At 37.8% G+C, this 20,317-nt stretch overlaps 2 protein-coding genes across 4 annotated transcripts in view; one reads left to right on the top strand and one right to left on the bottom strand.

Annotated features, from left to right (window-relative positions):
• The window catches only part of nxf2 (nuclear RNA export factor 2), a 527,629-nt gene that overhangs the window by 198,614 nt on the left and 308,698 nt on the right, over window positions 1-20,317 (bottom strand). The gene's annotated exons all lie outside the window — the stretch shown is intronic.
• On the top strand, window positions 1,052-14,035 carry LOC137252846 (putative nuclease HARBI1). The gene is made up of 7 exons (XM_067788936.1): window positions 1,052-1,207; window positions 5,098-5,270; window positions 5,613-5,793; window positions 6,771-6,936; window positions 12,515-12,862; window positions 13,873-13,883; window positions 13,943-14,035. The coding sequence occupies exons 1-7, from the start codon at window positions 1,052-1,054 to the stop codon at window positions 14,033-14,035; spliced, it is 1,128 nt and encodes a 375-aa protein (XP_067645037.1).

Genomic DNA, 20,317 nt, shown 5'->3' with positions numbered 1-20,317 from the left:
ATAAAGAAAAGATTAACTTAGGAAGGGCTTCGAATTCAACAGCAGATAAAAAATGCAATGAACTACAAAGAGGATGTAGATAATATCAGCTGTGCATACAAATGTGTGATAACGAAGAATTGACGAACAGCTGGGATAGAGTGTAGATGTGTTTTAAATGTAAAAATTTAGTTTATATTAAATGTATATATTTGTGTAAAAATGTGTAGTTAATTCGCAGTCTGCAATTTATGTTAAGGTATGTATGTACTATAATTTAGAAAATATTTTTTAATTATTCAAGGTTCGAATCGAGCTCAAGGTCAGAACAATAATTTTTTTCTAATGCTAAGCTTAGCACCCTTCGAAATGGATCTATCTGCGCAGCTATGGCAGGTTGTCTGAAAAATTTTCTACTTACTATTCCAAAAACAAAATACAATTTTTCAAATGTAGAAAAATTAAAAAATAACAATAATTATCATTAGAAAAAAATTATTGTTCTGGCCTTGAGCTCGATTCGAACCTTGAATGATTTATCAATAGGCCGATAAAAACAAAAACAATTTTTTAATTATGTTTTCTTGTCAAAATAAATACATAGTCTGGGTCCCAGGGCATATGGGAATAGATGGGAATGAAAAAGCGGATGAACTAGCTAAAACGGGCGCATCCCTTGAAGCTTGCTACGTAGACGTCCCAATTAGACTGGCGAGATTAAGCGTAGGCGAGAGGTGCACATCATCGACCAAGCAGGAAAGGCGTCGGTTCAAGCGCGTGGCTGTAAAGGGTCGAAGCCTATGCGTAGTTCTTACAACCTTATAGCGTTTTCTTTTCTGTCAAATGTGTTACGGTTTTTGCACGCCGCGCAAGGGTTGTTGTTCTATTCTAAAAAGCAGACAACGCCTTTACGGGGTATTTCGTTCTTTTGTGAAAATTGTTGCCTGCTCGCAACGCAAAAGAGTTACACTTTTACCCTGCATAAAATGGCGGTGTGGCAGTGCAACTCTGCTAAAACAGCTGATCGTGACAATTTATTTTCATAATTTTTTTAAAAAGCGGCAAATTAAATATGGAAGGAATAATTGCTAATGAATTTTTAAACGAATTTATGGACTCTTCTTCATCATCTGACGAAGAAATGGAAGCCGTACTCGTTGATAGATGCGCTCATCCAAAAGTTAAAGGCTTCATAGAAAGAGTTGTGCATTTCTACACTGATTTGGAGGTAAGTGTATCAATTTGGCCAAGAAGGCATATCCATTAATTATATTTTTGTACTTCAAAAACAACTTCCGCATTTCACGTGGAAGTGCAGAATATCTGGTGGAAACCTATTCTTCCAGCAGATTTTATACGGACAGGAGCTACCAGGGAGACAGACCGCAATCAACAGCAGAAGCCCATATGCTTTCCTTTTTATGGTATGACAATGTAATTCTCTAGGATACTGTAATACTCGACTATTAATAGAAGTCCAAAAATACCGGTAGAGGCGTGAAAATATGTGTTTTGACATCCGTATCAATTGATGTAAAAAGATATGAGAAAAACCTCTTGCAAATAATTTTGATTGTCGTATTTTTGATGATTTTGTTGTGCACGCACCAACACAAGTGTTTTGCTCGTAAATATTACTGAGTTCAAAACTCGTCTTTTGACACCTCTCTGGATATTTGTTGACGAGTATTACCAATCAACCCAGATCATAGTGAATTGCAGAAGTGAATTGCAAAATGCATGGGCACCAAAATACCACTTGCTTGGTGATTCTGCCTATCCTCAACCGTTATGTTACCAAAGTTAATATACTCTGTGTGCAAAGCCTCGGAGGACTATGGGTGCGGGTCTATGCGTAAGGCCATAGCAGTATAGCACTATCTAATATAGTGCGAACCGACCACATGATCCCGTGCCTGAGCTTCGAAAGAAATCTTGGGGACACAATAGGGCCGGAGAGTTGGCGCAAAGGTGCCATAATGGCAGCACAAAATATACACGTGTATACGGATGGTTCCAAATTAACGGAAGCGGTCGGGTCCAGAAGTAAAAAGGCCCTATAGGTTGCCAGATTACTGCAGTGTCTTTCAGGCGGATATTGTAGCCGTGAATATAGCAGAAAGCATGCTTTAACTGCAGTCGTTTCGGTATATATATTGATAGTCAGGCGGCGATTAAGGCAATCATCGCACACAGTACTTTATCAAGAAGTTTCCTGGAATGCAAAGAATTGGAGAGGCCTCTCTCAGTCTGAACGACACATATGTACTGGGTTCCAGGTAATATAGCGATATAAGGGAAAGAAAAGACCCATGAGTTCCCAACGGAAGATGCAGCACTCAATGCAGCGCTCATTCAGCAAAACAATGTGCTCAATACTTTACAGAATTGTATGAAAATTTAAAGGCTAAATTTTGTGGGGAAATGAGTTTTCAATAAGTGTACATTTTTCAGTTTTTCACAGTTAGGGAATTGACCCCCTGGTTCCTAAATTCTGGGAACACTATGGACACATTCAGTGTATGTGAGGTTTTTATTAACCGGCCAGTTCAACCTAACTTGTACTTTGTTGGAGTGAAACTGATTTTACTACAAAACTACATACTCATAAAACTCTAGTTGAAAGTTCGAAATTTTCGTAAAATTTTCTCGAATTTTCGAATTTTTCCAAAACGCTTTTGAGATTGGTTTAAAGCATGATTCAATACCAAGAGGTTTGCACTGCTGACTAATTCATTGACAATTGCAGCCATTTTGCTCCCAAATCGAATTGACATTAGTTGTAGAAATAGAAAACAATCGAAATATTGGTATCCTTTGACGTCGTTTCGCTTTTTACGAACGTCCTAAACCTCTTAGCAATCCGAACAATTATGCAAAAGTGGCCAACTCTAGAGAACCAAACAACTCTTACTAGGAAGCAATTTTTATCGGTCCTAGAATTTTGTTTGAGAGACGACAACTACTTTGTTAGCGACGAAATAATATATCAACAAATATTTGGAAAGGCAATGGGGAATCCTCTATCCCCGACTGTAACGGACATTGTCTTAGACAAAATACTAGATGATAGTATCGCTGAATTAAGATCAAAAGGAATTTATATAAAATACATAAAGAAATATGTAGACGACACATTTGTTTTAATTGAGAAAATGAACGTAGAAATGATATTGAAAACCCTCAATACCAACATACAAAAATCAAATTTACTTGTGAAGAAGAAAATACAAAGTTGGCGTTTTTGGATATGCATCTCCACAGATTCAACAATGGCATAAAAACAAACTGGTATCCAAGTCTGTAGCCTCGTCCAGGATGATTAATTTCAACTCGAATCACCCTGGACTCAAAAAATTAACACTGCGTTGAACCTGATTGACAAAATTTATAATCTCCGCGACCAGGAGTTCAGAAAAGAAAACAAGAAAACGGATTTCGGAGCACCCTAATACAAAAATGGATCACAACAAAAATGAACAATAGCAAACATTCAAATCAGAACACAAAACCAGAAGAAAATATTTACCGGCATAGCATATGCAGGACTAACAGACATGAAAACGTTAGGCACATACATACCCAACAACACTATAGCTTTTGCTCATCGACCACATGAAACACTTAAAACAATATTTACAAAAACTAAAAACAGAACAAAAAAGGAACAATAACACAACGTTATTTATGAAATTAAATGTAATGGCCAAGAAGGCGAACCCTGCGACGAAATATATATAGGAACAACGAAGCGAGCCTTGGGAGTGAGAATATGCGAACATAAAGCAGACGCAAAAAATAGAAAGATTACCCTTGGCGCAGCACATCAACAAATTCGATCACTCAGCTGATTTCGATTATGAACGCACAATAGATGTGGAAAGCAAAATAAAGAAAAGATTAACGTAGGAAGGGCTTCGAATTCAACAGCAGATAAAAAATGCAATGAACTACAAAGAGGATGTAGATAATATCAGCTGTGCATACAAATGTGTGATAACGAAGAATTGACGAACAGCTGGGATAGAGTGTAGATGTGTTTTAAATGTAAAAATTTAGTTTATATTAAATGTATATATTTGTGTAAAAATGTGTAGTTAATTCGCAGTCTGCAATTTATGTTAAGGTATGTATGTACTATAATTTAGAAAATATTTTTTAATTATTCAAGGTTCGAATCGAGCTCAAGGTCAGAACAATAATTTTTTTCTAATGCTAAGCTTAGCACCCTTCGAAATGGATCTATCTGCGCAGCTATGGCAGGTTGTCTGAAAAATTTTCTACTTACTATTCCAAAAACAAAATACAATTTTTCAAATGTATAAAAATTAAAAAATAACAATAATTATCATTAGAAAAAAATTATTGTTCTGGCCTTGAGCTCGATTCGAACCTTGAATGATTTATCAATAGGCCGATAAAAACAAAAACAATTTTTTAATTATGTTTTCCTGTCAAATTAAATACATAGTCTGGGTCCCAGGGCATATGGGAATAGATGGGAATGAAAAAGCGGATGAACTAGCTAAAAAGGGCGCATCCGTTGAAGCTTGCTACGTAGACGTCCCAATTAGACTGGCGAGATTAAGCGGAGGCGAGAGGTGCAAATGATCGACCAAGCAGGAAAGGCATGGGTTCAAGCGCGTGGCTGTAAAGGGTCGAAGCCTATGTGTAGGTCTTACAACCTTATAGCGTTTTCTTTCCTGTCAAATGTGTTACGCTTTTTGCACGCCGCGCAAGGGTTGTTGTTCTATTCTAAAAAGCAGACAACGCCTTTACGAGGTATTTCGTTCTTTTGTGAAAATTGTTGCCTGCTCGCAACGCAAAAGAGTTACACTTTTACCCTGCATAAAATGGCGGTGTGGCAGTGCAACTCTGCTAAAACAGCTGATCGTGACAATTTATTTTCACAATTTTTTTAAAAAGCGGCAAATTAAATATGGAAGGAATAATTGCTAATGAATTTTTAAACGAATTTATGGACTCTTCTTCATCATCTTATGAAGAAATGGAAGCCGTACTCGTTGATAGATGCGCTCATCCAAAAGTTAAAGGCTTCATAGAAAGAGTTGTGCATTTCTACACTGATTTGGAGGTAAGTGTATCAATTTGGCCAAGAAAGCATATCCATTAATTATATTTTTGTACTTCAAAAACAACTTCCGCATTTCACGTGGAAGTGCAGAATATCTGGTGGAAACCTATTCTTCCAGCAGATTTTATACGGACAGGAGCTACCAGGGAGGCAGACCGCAATCAACAGCAGAAGCCCATATGCTTTCCTTTTTATGGTATGACAATGTAATGCTCTAGGATACTGTAATACTCGACTATTAATAGAAGTCCAAAAAATACCGGTAGAGGTGTGAAAATATGTGTTTTGACATCGGTATCAATTGATGTAAAAAGATATGAGAAAAAACGCTTGCAAATAATTTTGATTGTCGTATTTTTGATGATTTTGTTGTGCACGCACCAACACAAGTGTTTTGCTCGTAAATATTACTGAGTTTAAAACTCGTCTTTTGACACCTCTCCGGATATTTGTTGACGAGTATTACCAATCAACCCGGATCATAGTGTATTACCACACATGTTATAATACAGGGATTTAATGAATCTGTATCCTTTAGCTTCAGCGCTAATAAGACAACCTTTAGAGAAGTGGCAAATCGTTTTGATGTATCGTTGTCAAATCTTCACTCAACTTTTAATAAAGTGTTCAGTTTTCTTGTGGAAGACGTGGCGCCGGAAACAATAAAATTTCCTATGGAAGAAGAAGAAAAAGAAGCGATAGCAAGAGAGTTTGAAAAGGTATGTACATTCGTCTATAGTCGGACTTCAGCACACCTTCACACAGTAAAGAAAAATATTCAGCAAAATATATTTAAAGGAAGTTTTTAATTACAAACCAAAATCGCATAAATTCGGAAAAGTGAGCTGAAGCTGTGATCATGTATATACATGGAAGAAAATTTACCTAATCAATACAATCACCCTTATCGCGAGTTTTATTTTCACCCGAAAATATTCACAGTTTTTGTTCACCCTATCGCAGAGGGTGGCGAAAAAATTTTTCGTGTTCGAAAAATATTTCACCTTATCGGCAGCTCTTTGTTCGGGCGAAATGAACACCCAAATTTGTTCACTTATATTTTACAGGCGAACAAGAGGAAAACAAAATTTAAGTAATTTTTGAAATTCCTGTATTGCTGTAAATTCTATTTTCTTTGACAACGTATCAGTTGGCCAAGTTATCCATTGTAGACAAAGCAACGGTTCAAAAATGTTGAGCACATCACTGAAACAAGATTGGCTGACCCACTTCATGGTCCTTTCCGACGCCTTTTCCCTATGCAAAAAAACGAAGACATGTACACAATTTTACAATTAGTGTAACTCCAAATTTTTGCTTCAATGGTGGCAAGGAGTGGTAAGAATAACTAGCAAATATTAGAATGCCGACTTGGTTAGCCTGTAATATTGGCGAAAACTAATTGAATAAAATTAACTTGTTCTTCAACAGTGCTGAAAATAGTAATTTTTAGCTTACAGTGAATCATTTAGCTCCAAAGGGTTAGAACTTTCCCTTAATTGCCTCCGAACCGTTTTCACATTTATGTATATTCTCCTCACGCTCAATCGAGCATCAGCTGTTTCGAAGTGAACTTTTGTTCGCCCGAAATTGCCGATAGGCGAAAAAGTTCACCCGAACAAAAGAAGTGAAGGCGAACACTTTTCCGCGTGAACTTCGCGATAAGCGTGATTATCTAAAATTTTACGTTTTACAGATTGTTGGGTTTCCAAACGTTTTGGGTTGTATAGATGGTACGTACATTACCGCCAGAAAGCCTAAGGGTAAAATCCGTTCCACTTATACAAACAGGCACGACTCTGTTTCGATAACCCTACAAGGAATTTGCGATGCAAACCTACATTTTTTTGACGTGTACACAGGTATTCCAAATAAAATTCATGACTCACGGGTTTTAAAATTATCGTTCATAGGAAGTGAATTGCAAAATGCATGGGCACCAAAATACCACTTGCTTGGTGATTCTGCCTATCCTCAACCGTTATGTTACCAAAGTTAATATACTCTGTGTGCAAAGTTTCGGGGGACTATGGATGCGGGACTATGCGTAAAGCCATAGCAGTATAGCACTATCTAATATAGTGCGAACCGACTACATGATCCCGTGCCTGAGCTTCGAGAGAAATCTTGGGGACACAATAGGGCCGGAGAGTTGGCGCAAAGGTGCCATAATGGCAGCACAAAATATACACGTGTATACGGATGGTTCCAAATTAACGGAAGGGGTCGGGTCTGCTGTTGAATGTATCTATCGAGAAGTAAAAAGGCCCTATAGGTTGCCAGATTACTGCAGTGTCTTTCAGGCGGATATTGTAGCCGTGAATAAAGCAGAAGAAATTCTGCAGAAAGTATGCTTTAACTGCAGTCGTTTCAGTATATATATTGATAGTCAGGCGGCGATTAAGGCAATCATCGCACACAGTACTTTATCAAGAGGTTTCGTGGAATGCAAAGAATTGGAGAGGTCTCTCTCAGTCCGAACGATACATCTGTACTGGGTTCCAGGTCATATAGTGATATAAGGGAAAGAAAAGACCCATGAGTTCCCAACGGAAGATGCAGCACTCAATGAACAACGGTAGACGACCCAATCCGTTAGGACGAGGGCGGAGTTATTCTATAATATAAGTCCTGGGGGTCAATTCACTATCTGTGAGTTTTAAAGTGTACACAAGAAATTGTGTAAACTTGAAATTTTGATTTGATTCTGGGAACAAGAAAACTCACTGATAAAAACTTCTTGAGTCTTCTTGACAGTCGGTGTACACTATTGTGACATTCAAAACTCATACGCACTGTTGCAGAATAACTTTTTTGTTTTCATGGCGTTTCATAAACATTTTCTCACTGACATATGACTTTTACATTCAGCGCTCATTCAGCAAAACAATGTGCTCAATACTTTACAGAATTGTATGAAAATTTAAAGGTTAAATTTTGTGGGGAAATGAGTTTTCAATAAGTGTACATTTTTCAGTTTTTCACAGTTAGGGAATTGACCCCCTGGTTCCTAAATTCTGGGAACACTATGGACACATTCAGTGTATGTGAGGTTTTTATTAACCGGCCAGTTCAACCTATCTTGTACTTTGTTGGACTGAAACTGATTTTACTACAAAACTACATACTCATACAACTCTAGATGAAAGTTCGAAATTTTCGTAAAATTTTCTCGAATTTTCGAATTTTTCCAAAACGCTTTTGAGATTGGTTTAAAGCAAAATTCAATACCAAGAGGTTTGCACTGCTGACTAATTCATTGACAATTGCAGCCATTTTGCTCCCAAATCGAATTGACATTAGTTGTAGAAATAGAAAACAATCGAAATACTGGTATCCTTTGACGTCGTTTCGCTTTTTACGAACATCCTAAACCACTTAGCAATCCGAACAATTATGCAAAAGTGGCCAACTCTAGAGAACCAAACAACTCTTACTAGGAAGCAATTTTTATCGGTCCTAGAATTTTGTTTGAGAGACGACAACTACTTTGTTAGCGACGAAATAATATATCAACAAATATTTGGAATGGCAATGGGGAATCCTCTATCCCCGACTGTAACGGACATTGTCTTAGACAAAATACTAGATGATAGTATCGCTGAATTAAGATCAAAAGGAATTTATATAAAATACATAAAGAAATATGTAGACGACACATTTGTTTTAATTGAGAAAATCGACGTAGAAATGATATTGAAACCCCTCAATACCAACATACAAAAATCAAATTTACTTGTGAAGAAGAAAATACAAAGTTGGCGTTTTTGGATATGCAACTCCACAGATTCAACAATGGCACAAAAACAAACTGGTAGCCAAGTCTGTAGCCTCGTCCAGGATAATTTATTTCAACTCGAATCATCCCTGGACTCAAAAATTGAACACTGCGTTGAACGTGATTGACAAATTTTATAATATCCGCGACCAGGAGTTCAGAAAATAAAACAATGTTAAAATCAAGAACATTTTATATAAAAACGGTTTTCGGAGCACCCTAATACAAAAATGGATCACAACAAAAATGAACAATAGCAAACATTCAAATCAAAACACAAAACCAGAAGATAATATTTAACGGCATAGCATATGTACCAGGACTAACAGACATGAAAACGTTAGGCACATACATACCCAACAACACTATAGCTTTTGCTCATCGACCACATGAAACACTTAAAACAATATTTACAAAAACTAAAAACAGAACAAAAAAGGAACAATAACACAACGTTATTTATGAAATTAAATGTAATGGCCAAGAAGGCGAACCCTGCGACGAAATATATATAGGAACAACGAAGCGAGCCTTGGGAGTGAGAATAGGCGAACATAAAGCAGACGCAAAAAATAGAAAGATGACCCTTGGCGCAGCACATCAACAAATTCGATCACTCAGCTGATTTCGATTATGAACGCACAATAGATGTGGAAAGCAAAATAAAGAAAAGATTAAAATGTATAGTTAATTCGCAGTCTGCAATTTATGTTAAGGTATGTATGTACTATAATTTAGAAAATATTTTTTAATTATGTTTTCTTGTCAAAATAAATACATAGTCTGGGTCCCAGGGCATATGGGAATAGATGGGAATGAAAAAGCGGATGAACTAGCTAAAAAGGGCGCATCCCTTGAAGCTTGCTACGTAGACGGCCCAATTAGACTGGCGAGATTAAGCTGAGGCGAGAGGTGCACATGATCGACCAAGCAGGAAAGGCGTGGGCTCAAGCGCGTGGCTGTAAAGGGTCGAAGCCTATGTGTAGGTCTTACAACCTTATAGCGTTATCTTTTCTGTCAAATGTGTTACGCTTTTTGCACGCCGCGCAAGGGTTGTTGTTCTATTCTAAAAAGCAGACAACGCCTTTACGGGGTATTTCGTTCTTTTGTGAAAATTGTTGCCTGCTCGCAATGCAAAAGAGTTACACTTGTACCCTGCATAGAATGGCGGTGTGGCAGTGCAACTCTGCTAAAACAGCTGATCGTGACAATTGTTTTCATAATTTTTTTAAAAAGCGGCAAATTAAATATGGAAGGAATAATTGCTAATGAATTTTTAAACGAATTTATGGACTCTTCTTCATCATCTGATGAAGAAATGGAAGCCGTACTCGTTGATAGATGCGCTCATCCAAAAGTTAAAGGCTTCATAGAAAGAGTTGTGCATTTCTACACTGATTTGGAGGTAAGTGTATCAATTTGGCCAAGAAAGCATATCCATTAATTATATTTTTGTACTTCAAAAACTACTTCCGCATTTCACGTGGAAGTGCAGAATATCTGGTGGAAACCTATTCTTCCAGCAGATTTTATACGGACAGGAGCTACCAGGGAGACAGACCGCAATCAACAGCAGAAGCCCATATGCTTTCCTTTTTATGGTATGACAATGTAATGCTCTAGGATACTATAATACTCGACTATTAATAGAAGTCCAAAAATACCGGCAAATAATTTTGATTGTCGTGTTTTTGATGATTTTGTTGTGCACGCACCAACACAATTGTTTTGCTCGTAAATATTACTGAGTTCAAAACTCGTCTTTTGACACCTCTCCGGATATTTGTTGACGAGTATTACCAATCAACCCAGATCATAGTGTATTACCACACATGTTATAATACAGGGATTTTATTAATCTGTATCCTTTAGCTTCAGCGCTAATAAGACAACCTTTAGAGAAGTGGCAAATCGTTTTGATGTATCGTTGTCAAATCTTCACTCAACTTTTAATAAAGTGTTGAGTTTTCTTGTGGAAGACGTGGCGCCGGAAACAATAAAATTTCCTATGGAAGAAGAAGAAAAATAAGCGATAGCAAGAGAGTTTGAAAAGGTATGTACATTCGTCTATAGTCGGACTTCAGCACACTTTCACACAGTAAAGAAAAATACTCAGCAAAATCTATTTAAAGGAAGTTTTTAATTGCAAACCAAAATCGCATAAATTCGGAAAAGTGCGCTGATGCTGTGATCATGTATATACATGGAAGAAAATTTACCTAATCAATACAATCACCCTTATCGCGAGTTTTATTTTCATCCGAAAATATTCACAGTTTTTGCTCACCCTATCGCAGAGGGTGGCGAAAAAATTTTTCGCGTTCGAAAAAGATATCTCCTTATCGGCAGCTCTTTGTTCGGGCGAAATGAACACCCAAATTTGTTCACTTATATTTTACAGGCGAACAAGAGGAAAACAAAATTTAAGTAATTTTTTGTTTTGAAATTTGATACTCTATTATATGAGCCGTTTATTTTGAAAGTGGCATAAGTCATTTCATGTCGTTTAGGTTCAGTGGTAATTTGTTTGTATCTCTCCTCGCCCCCAGTTTTTTAGAGTCCAATATCCAAAAGATGCAATTCTTATTATTACTTTATAATTGTAGAACCATCTATATATGCATTCGTTCAAAAATAACAATGCATTTAAGACCATGAGTTGGAAATGACGTATGCCACTTTCAAAATAAACGGCTCATATGTTATTTTATTATTAGAAATAAATCAATAAATAATGCACAATCGGAAGCTGAGTGGAAGAAGTGAAATTCCTGTATTGCTGTAAATTCTATTTTTTATGACAACGTATCAGTTGGCCAAGTTGAAGACAAAGCAACGGTTCCAAAATGTTGAGCACATCACTGAAACAAGATTGGCTGACCCACTTCATGGTCCTTTCCGACGCCTTTTCCCTATGCGAAAAAAACGAAGACATGTACACAATTTTACAATTAGTGGAACTCTAAATTTTTGCTTCAATGGTGGCAAGGAGTGGTAAGAATAACTAGCAAATATTAGAATGCCGACTTGTTTAGCCTGTAGTATTGGCGAAAACTAATTGAATAAAATTATCTTGTTATTCAAAAGTGCTGAAAATAGTAATTTTTATCTTACAGTGAATCATTTAGCTCCAAAGGGTTAGAACTTTCCCTTAATTGCCTCCGAACCGCTTTCACATTTATGTATGTATATTCTCCTCACGCTCAATCAATACCAACCTAAGTGCAATACTAAACATTATTTTATAAATTTTTTATTTCTATTTTTGTTGTATTTTAAGGAAATATATGCTTGGTTACAAAATTTACACAATTGTAAGTAAATTATTTGTTCACTGCCAATTCGCAATAGAGCACCAGCTGTTTCGCCCGAAATTGCCGATAGGCGGAAAAAGTTCACCCGAACAAAAGAAGTGAAGGCGAACACTTTTCCGCGTGAACTTCGCGATAAGGGTGATTATCTAAAATTTTACGTTTTACAGATTGTTGGGTTTCCAAACGTTTTGGGTTGTATAGATGGCAGATGGTACGTACATTACCGCCAGAAAGCCAGAAAGCCTAAGGGTAAAATCCGTTCCACTTATACAAACAGGCACGACTCTGTTTCGATAACCCTACAAGGAATTTGCGATGCAAACCTACATTTTTTGGACGTGTACACAGGTATTCCAAATAAAATTCATGACTCACGGGTTTTAAAATTATCGTTCATAGGAAGTGAATTGCAAAATGCATGGGCACCAAAATACCACTTTCTTGGTGATTTTGCCTATCCTCTTCGTGGATATTTACTGACACCATTTCGAGATTATGGAAATATGAGCGAAACAGAGAAGAAGTACAATCTAAAATTTTGGCAAACGCACGTAAAAATTGAAAACACGTTTGGTGTCCTAAAATCTCGGTTTCGCCAGCTAATGCGCTTAGATTTTCACAATGTCGAAACCATTGTGAAGTTCATTATAGCTTGCTGCACACTTCACAACATTTGCATAGCAAGAAATTATAGTTGTGACATTGATATCGACCATATTGTAGAACCTGAGATCGCCCCTTCCGACAACGGGAGTGACAGAAGAGATCAGTTGCTAACTCAGTTGGGGCAGCTAAAGCGGAATGAAATTAAAAACAATTTTTTCAACGTGTGAAACCATAAACATAAATATTTTAATAAATATTTCAAAGAAATAAAAGATGTTACGGAGTGTTATGAAATTCGTTGTACTAAATATTTAGATTTTTTTCGTGATCAGTCCTGGCGTAGTGTGACAGGTCCGTTGGAATGATATCGACATAATAGTTTAATGATTACTTCGTCATCATTCATTGGCGTTTAGCCACGTAGGCGGAGTTGGCCGTTTCGCAACAGTCATCCATATTTCGCGATAACTGACGTCAATTGGGAGCATCAAGGGAGACCAAGTTTTTTCCCAACTCAGTGGAGGTCTCCCACTTCCTCTGCTACCAAATACGGGTGTCGAAAGGAAGCTGCCCCGAGTAGAGCCGCCGATTTTGGTCGTATTTCGCATGCCGCCGCCGAATGTCCAAAATATCGGCGCGGCGGCGTCCGGCGCGTTACTATATTTTCTCGTTTAAGACTGTTTAGGCCACTTATTGTTCATGTCGAAAACTGGTCGGATATGGACGAAAGTGGTATCAACGGATGCGCATCACTACCAGTTATAAGAAACTAATTGCGAAATTTAACTCTTTCTAACTGTTCAAAAGTTATTTCAAAAAACAGGTGTTTTCGATATCAGCTTAACACGCACTTTGCATCGCCCAATTTACCAAGTTATTAAAAAAAAACACTATAATAAATTTTATAGAATAATTTATATGCTGACTTTGCATATTTAGTATTTTTTCAAAAAATTAATAATGAATAATGAATGTTGCAACACCACCTTACATTTAAAACAAAAATGAGAAGAACAATTTTGTAATAAAGACGTATATCAACGCCAGAACGACTGAATAACACAAATATTTCTCTTTTTTCTAATATTATTCATTTTAAGGGAAAACTAAAGTAAGAAAACGTTGTATTATACTATGGAAATATTGTAACTATTTTACTTTATTAAACAGTTTTTTAAAGCTTCTGTGAGCACAAATTTGCGTCTTATTTCTGGTGTAACAGTTGCTATTAAAAGTTGGTGGACCAACAATGAATTCAAATAAAATGACCCACGGCGAAAATATTTTCAAATTGTCCTCACGTTGTTAAAAAAAGCAAAATACCCAAAAAAGCTGCCGATTTTTAAAAGTTTTATTGGGATTGGCTGAAATAATAAGCGAAATCAGTGAGGCAAATTCATTTAGTAGGTTCTAGGGGCATAAACACCCCTTTGAAATAATTCTTACCTCATACTTAAATAAAAATAAAAAAAATAAATGTAAGGCGCGATAACCTCCGAAGAGATCTAAGGCCGAGCTTCTCTTCCAATTTGCGTCGTGCTCCTCTTGATTTTTCCCTACAAATTGGCCGGACGGGACCTACATGTTTTATGCCGACTCCGAACGGCATCTGCAAGGCAGATGAGTTTTCACTGAGAGCTTTTCATGGCAGAAATACAATCGGAGCGCTTGCCAGACACTGCCGAGGGGCGACCCCGCTTAGAAAAATTTTCTTCTAATTGAAAAATCTTATTTCTAAAATTTTGATGTTGCTTTGCCCGGGAGTTGAACCCAGGGCATACGGAGTGATAGGCGGAGCACGCTACCATCACACCACGGTGGCCTCATACTTAAGTTGATGATATATGTATGTACGTATGAGAAGGGTTTGAAAAATCACTTGGGATTACATTCACACATCTGTTTTTTATTTGCGAAAGTATACAATAGCGTCTGAAATGTTAATTTTGATTTTCACACTTCATCCTTCAACACCAAAGCCTCCCGGTTTGACATTTCCTAACGTTGGCGGCACTATCCCAAACTAGTCCCTTGGAGTGAATCACATTGATTATAGCCTATCAACCAAGTTTAAATATCACCTACACGTTACGGCTCTTTTTACAAATGTGAATACGTAGCCACATATATTTACCAGGTGAGGATTTGTCCGTCGCAAGAACACTCAAAGTGGTGAAGCAAAATCTTTCCCAAGACAGTCCAACTAATGACCGTGTGTGCTACTACCCTAATGTAATGGACAGTTGAACTAGTCTGAAGCTACGCGGTCATCCATAATGAGCTCTTATATCATAAGGCCGGAAAACAACAGTTAACATCTTTCAACTTAAAATCGGTCGACTTTCATTATCAAATATCGTTTTGAAGATTATTGAAATCAATGTTGTCAACACAAACGTCTGCAAACTTTGGTCTACATTTTAAAAATTTTATCCAGGGTCCTTGTAAAATTTTAATTATGGAGATGCGCCGAGGATTATACGACTTTCACCCATTCCGCAATGACATCCACTTAGACGAGGGCGGCATCTTTGGCCGAATAGTCACATCGGGAATTGTAGCTCTTAAAAACAGCCGAAAAAACTGGAGGCGCCCTGTGCCAAGAGCGTTGTTGTTGTTGTTGTTGTAGCAATGCTTTGCCCCACCTAATAGGTGCGACCGATCACAAATTGTCATCAATAACCTCTAACGGGAGTCGAAGGAAACTTGCTGTTTCAACAGGGGTGGACCATTATGAAAGGGGTGTTAGAGGCGTTGGTTCCACATTACAATTAAAGAGATGGTTGGTGTCATGTGGGGACACATTGCAAGCGGGGCGTACATTTTGTATGTCGGGGTTGATTCTGGATATGTAAGAGTTTAACCTGTTACAGTATCCAGAACGAAGTTGAGCTAGAGTGACTCGCGTTTCCCTGGGGAGTATGCGTTCCTCCTCCGCAAGTTTCGGGTACTGTTTTTAATAGCAACTGTAAGCCGCATTTGTGCATGACCGCCAAGGAGCCACAAATAATTTAAAGAAATTGTGTTCGCGACGATTATTAGGAGTTAACCCCAGATAAAACTACGCTTTGCACGAGATATACAGACAAAAGTGTGGCCATTTTATGTATCTCTATTTCTTTACAACAGACGCACCAGTACCAATTCCGGGGATAGGTTCGAATCGACAATCCCTCCGCAAGGAGCTGCTCCTGAAAATTTTTGAACGATCTGCGAGATTTTGAGGCAAAAACCTCGGATCTTTCCGAAATGGCCAAAACGTTGATTTCCTTAAATACATACAAACAAAACCTTTCCCAAATATTATTGTTTTAAATAGCAAAATTAAGCTTTTTTAAAGTAAGAGCACCGGCATATGCCGGCGCGCCGACCACGCCGCCGCCGCCAGTATATAATAAAGCCTACGCTGCCGCCGCCGATAAAGTGATCGGCGTAAACCTCTAGCCCTGAGGCACCGAGCCTGGTTGCCGTTGTTAAAGCTATGTTCTTTGCTACCAGATCTATATGTGGTATGTGCAGAATGGCATACAGTGCAGCCGTCGAGGTTATTTTAAGGGCTCCCGTGATGCTAAGCATTGATAGTCTGCATACCCCCTCTAATTTTTTGAGGTAGGTTGTTTTTTGTGTGGCTTTCAACCAAACAAGAACTCCATAGTATAGAATAGGGCTTACAATCGCTGTAAAAACCCAATGAGGGCTCAGCGGACCAGTATTATATACGGGGCAAGAACCGTCCACCACAGCAGCGCCCCTTACTGTGGTAAGGCCATCAATACTTCCCGAGGTGGCCCGGTATCGGGAAGGCTCCGTTGCAATACCGCCGAATTTAGTACATGGTTTCCCAGCAAGTCTAAAAAGCCGGACCGCAAATTATCTCAGTGGTAGGCGGGCTAAATTTACGCCCAGAAGGTTTAAACAAGGGATGACGTAGGGTAGTTACCGAAATCTTTGGTGTGGCCTCTGTAGAGAAAGGCAAAGAAGCGTTACTGACTACATGTAAGACAATTGGCCAGTCGGTACTGTGCTACACGTCGCCAATATGGTCACCTGCATTACATGACGCCCAATGGAAGAAGCTGCAAGCCTGCCATAATAACACACTCAAACTGGGACTGGATGTCTTCTAATAACTCCTGAACGCCATATAATGGGTGAGGTAATGAAATCGTCAGTAAACAGTATCTGATAAACTACCTATAGCCAAAAGAACGCAGCCTACCAAGAGGGCCGAGAGTTACTGTATCGCAACCTCGATCTGTAAATTTTATTTTTACAGACTAATATCCGTCCGGCTTCCGATGAAGCAGACCGAAGTACTGGTGCAACAACATACATATGTAAATAATCATTTGATTTTATTTCAATAAATAAATAGAAAAATTAAGTAAATGCATTCTTTTGTTAAACAAAATAAAAAGTGAATTCAGTCTTTTAAAATGTGATGTGGTTAGGAACTCTGTGCTGTGACTTATTCTATTGACTTATTTTCCAGTATTTTTTCTAGTAAACTTCGCATTTTATCCGCCGTCTCCATTTTTTCCCGATGACGTCTTTCCCGTGATTCCTCTTTATTTTGTGCAATTTCCTTCAATGTGTCTTGGATTGATTTTACTTTTTTCACATGTAACAACCCCCTTGTATTTAACAACAGCTTTATGGCTGCTCATTTAGATTTCGGGTGCAAGGGAGTCATCAATTTTACAAATTTCATCGACCTCGCTCTCGAAATCTATTTTCTGTCTTTTATAGCGATCCTCGCACTGTTTCGGGATTTTCCCTTCAATTTCTGTTGAAATCTTTACCCACATATCCTTTTTGTCCTTGAGTGTTTTAAGTGGGTCAATATCAGGTAAGTATTGGGCGCACCTATCGAGGAGGAGACGTGTTTCACCTTCTGACCACACTGCAAATAGGAAAATCCAGTGGAACTTTGAAATTGTAGTTTAAATTTATTATTCATACTTACGCTGTAAAGTTTTGAATGATGGGCTAACATTTTGTGTGTCCATTTCTATAAAATGCATAAAATTTTCCATCTCCGTAATTTTTTTACAACAATTGTGAAAATTTGGTTTTTATTACTATTTCTTAACAGCGCGCTTTAGAGAATCAGCTGATACACGGGGTAGCCATTTGTGTTCTTTTTGTGCACGATAAAACTAGCCACTATTTAGCGATAGAATCACCTGTATTAAAGTTTTACCATTTATTTAGGCAAGCATTGATTTCAGAAAAGAGAACGCTATTAGACTACCAAAGTTGCTTCTATCATTAAAAAGAGAGGACTGTAGACTCATGACGGGTATTCTGACTGGACACTGCCTTCTGGCGTCACATGCCTTTAAATTAGGTTTGGTCAGTGATAGCAGATGTAGGAAGTGCGGGCTGGAGGAGGAAACGATCGAGCACGTTCTGTGTTCGTGCTCTGCGCTTGCCAGGCTAAGGCTCCAGCTATTAGGAGTGATACAGCAGGGGGATCTGTTTATTTCCGGATCAGCACAGTATACCGCAGAGCCTACTCCTTCCACTACTTTGGAACCATCTGTGTACACATGTGTCGCCTCGTCCGCCATTTGCGCACCCTTGCGCCAACCGTCCACCTCTATTGTGGCCTTAAGATCTCTCTCGAAGCGCAGATAGGGAATCAGCGAGTCTGTTCGTCTTGTGATTGATGACGCTATACGGCTATGGCCGTATGATCGGCGCTCAAGCACCGAGCCTGGATGCAGTTGTCAACGCTATGTTCTTTGCTACGAGGTCTACAGGTGGAAGGTGCAGAATGGCATACAGTGCAGCCGTCGGGGTTGTTTTCAGGGCTCCTGTAATGCTAAGCATTGATAGCCTGCATACCCCCTCAAATTTTTTGAGGTAGGTTGTTTTTTGTGGCTTTCCACCAGATAGTGTTTTTGAATAAAATTCTGACGTACGGCATTCTTCAAACAAATTCTGAAAGAATTACCAAACCAACATAGCCCTTTATCAATTCACGAAATACTTTGTAGAAAATGAATTATTTCCTCCTAAACCTGTTGGCATTTACAAATTTATTCAGCCCAATTCCAAATATTCCCTCGGAATTTGGTTCTCGCGGCTTTTTTCAGTCCCACGGAAAAATTCCTCCAAATCTTTTCTCCTAGGGAGAACAATAATTGCAAAATAGGAATTCCGAATTTGCGAAGTCAGCTGATTTGCCAATTGAAATTTTGTTGCGCATTTCTATTTTTGTTTAACAAATTCAAAAGTTTAGTTATTGTTGCGAATTTGTTTAAAATTGAGAAATAATATATAAACAAAGCACAGTACTCGTATTGCATTTCATATGGTATTGACTGAAATAAGTAACGAATTGGTGCCATAGCAATACCAACAGAGAAGCATAAGAAGAAGACTGCGTGATAACACAAATCCGCTGGAGTTGCCTGCTTCCATTCAGCAAAACAATATTCTGGCGGCCAAGCCGAGTTGAATTCCTCTTTCGTCATATGCCAAATCCGATTGAAGCCTTCTTAAAATTTCCTTGCGCAATTTCTGGATGACTGCATCAAATTTGTTAAGAACTCTTCCGTTGCTTATTTATATACTTTTGGACTGTAAAAAAGAGTTTTGTGGTAGAATGTTAATGTAGTTTAGCACAAATTTGTACAAGTTGTTGTTTTTTGTATAAGAAACAGTAAACTTAAACTATTTTGATGCGTTCCCTTTAATTTAACATTTGAAAAAACTCTTAAAAAAGGCAGAGAAATCTCCCTTTCAATCACATTCATAATACCTGCTTTTCCCCCATTAACCGGTTTTCCCTTTTTCGAACATTGTTCAGATTAAGAGGAAAGGGAGAAGTGAAAAAACTCACAAGGATTTTTTATTTAGAATACGAGGAATGGGAGAAGGGAAAAAACTCGCGAGGAATGTTTGTTTAGAATTGGGCTGATTATCACTACTAATAAACTACTAAAAGTACTTTTCTACTACACTTTGCGCTGAAGGAGATTGAAATATTCCCCGTTCTTACTTCGTAAAAGCTGGATGGGTTGATTTTTAAATTTGGGAGTGTCAAAGCTCTGTCATCAATGCAGAACAAACCTCTATTAATTTAATCAGGGTTAAATTGATTAAGTTACAAAAGTCATCGAAAATATACAAAAATAATATAATTATCGAGATTTGGTAAAAATTTCCACTACTGTTTTTGTTTTTATCGGCCTATTGATCAATGATTCAAGGTTCGATTCGAGCTCAAGGCCAGAACAATAATTTTTTTCTAATGATAATTATGGTAATTTTTTATTTTTTCTAAATTTGAAAAATTGTATTTTGTTTTTGGAATAGTAAGTAGAAAATCAATAGGCCGATAAAAACAAAAACAATTGTTAATAAACCATGAGCACTTGTCAAGCAAAGTAATTGACAATGAACAAAAATCCAGCATTATCAGTGATTTGCACCAGATGGCGCAACACTGAATAAATATAGTTGGTAAAAAGGAATAGAAGTAGCAATCTTGCCAGTCAAACAAACCACCGCTGTATAGCTAAATGGTTAGCGCAG

This window comes from Eurosta solidaginis, chromosome 5 (assembly GCF_040869045.1).
Source record: "Eurosta solidaginis isolate ZX-2024a chromosome 5, ASM4086904v1, whole genome shotgun sequence".
NCBI lineage: Eukaryota > Metazoa > Arthropoda > Insecta > Diptera > Tephritidae > Eurosta > Eurosta solidaginis.
Note: the sequence above shows the minus strand (reverse complement) of the source record. Positions and strands in the feature narration are given on the sequence as shown.

Coding starts and splice junctions, on each gene's coding strand:
- LOC137252846 (XM_067788936.1), top strand. CDS start 1,052: ATGGAAGGAATAATTGCTAATGAATTTTTAAACGAATTTATGGACTCT. Junction 1,208..5,097: donor ATTTCTACACTGATTTGGAG/GTAAGTGTATCA, acceptor AATTTGGCCAAG/AAAGCATATCCATTAATTAT. Junction 5,271..5,612: donor CATATGCTTTCCTTTTTATG/GTATGACAATGT, acceptor TGTATCCTTTAG/CTTCAGCGCTAATAAGACAA.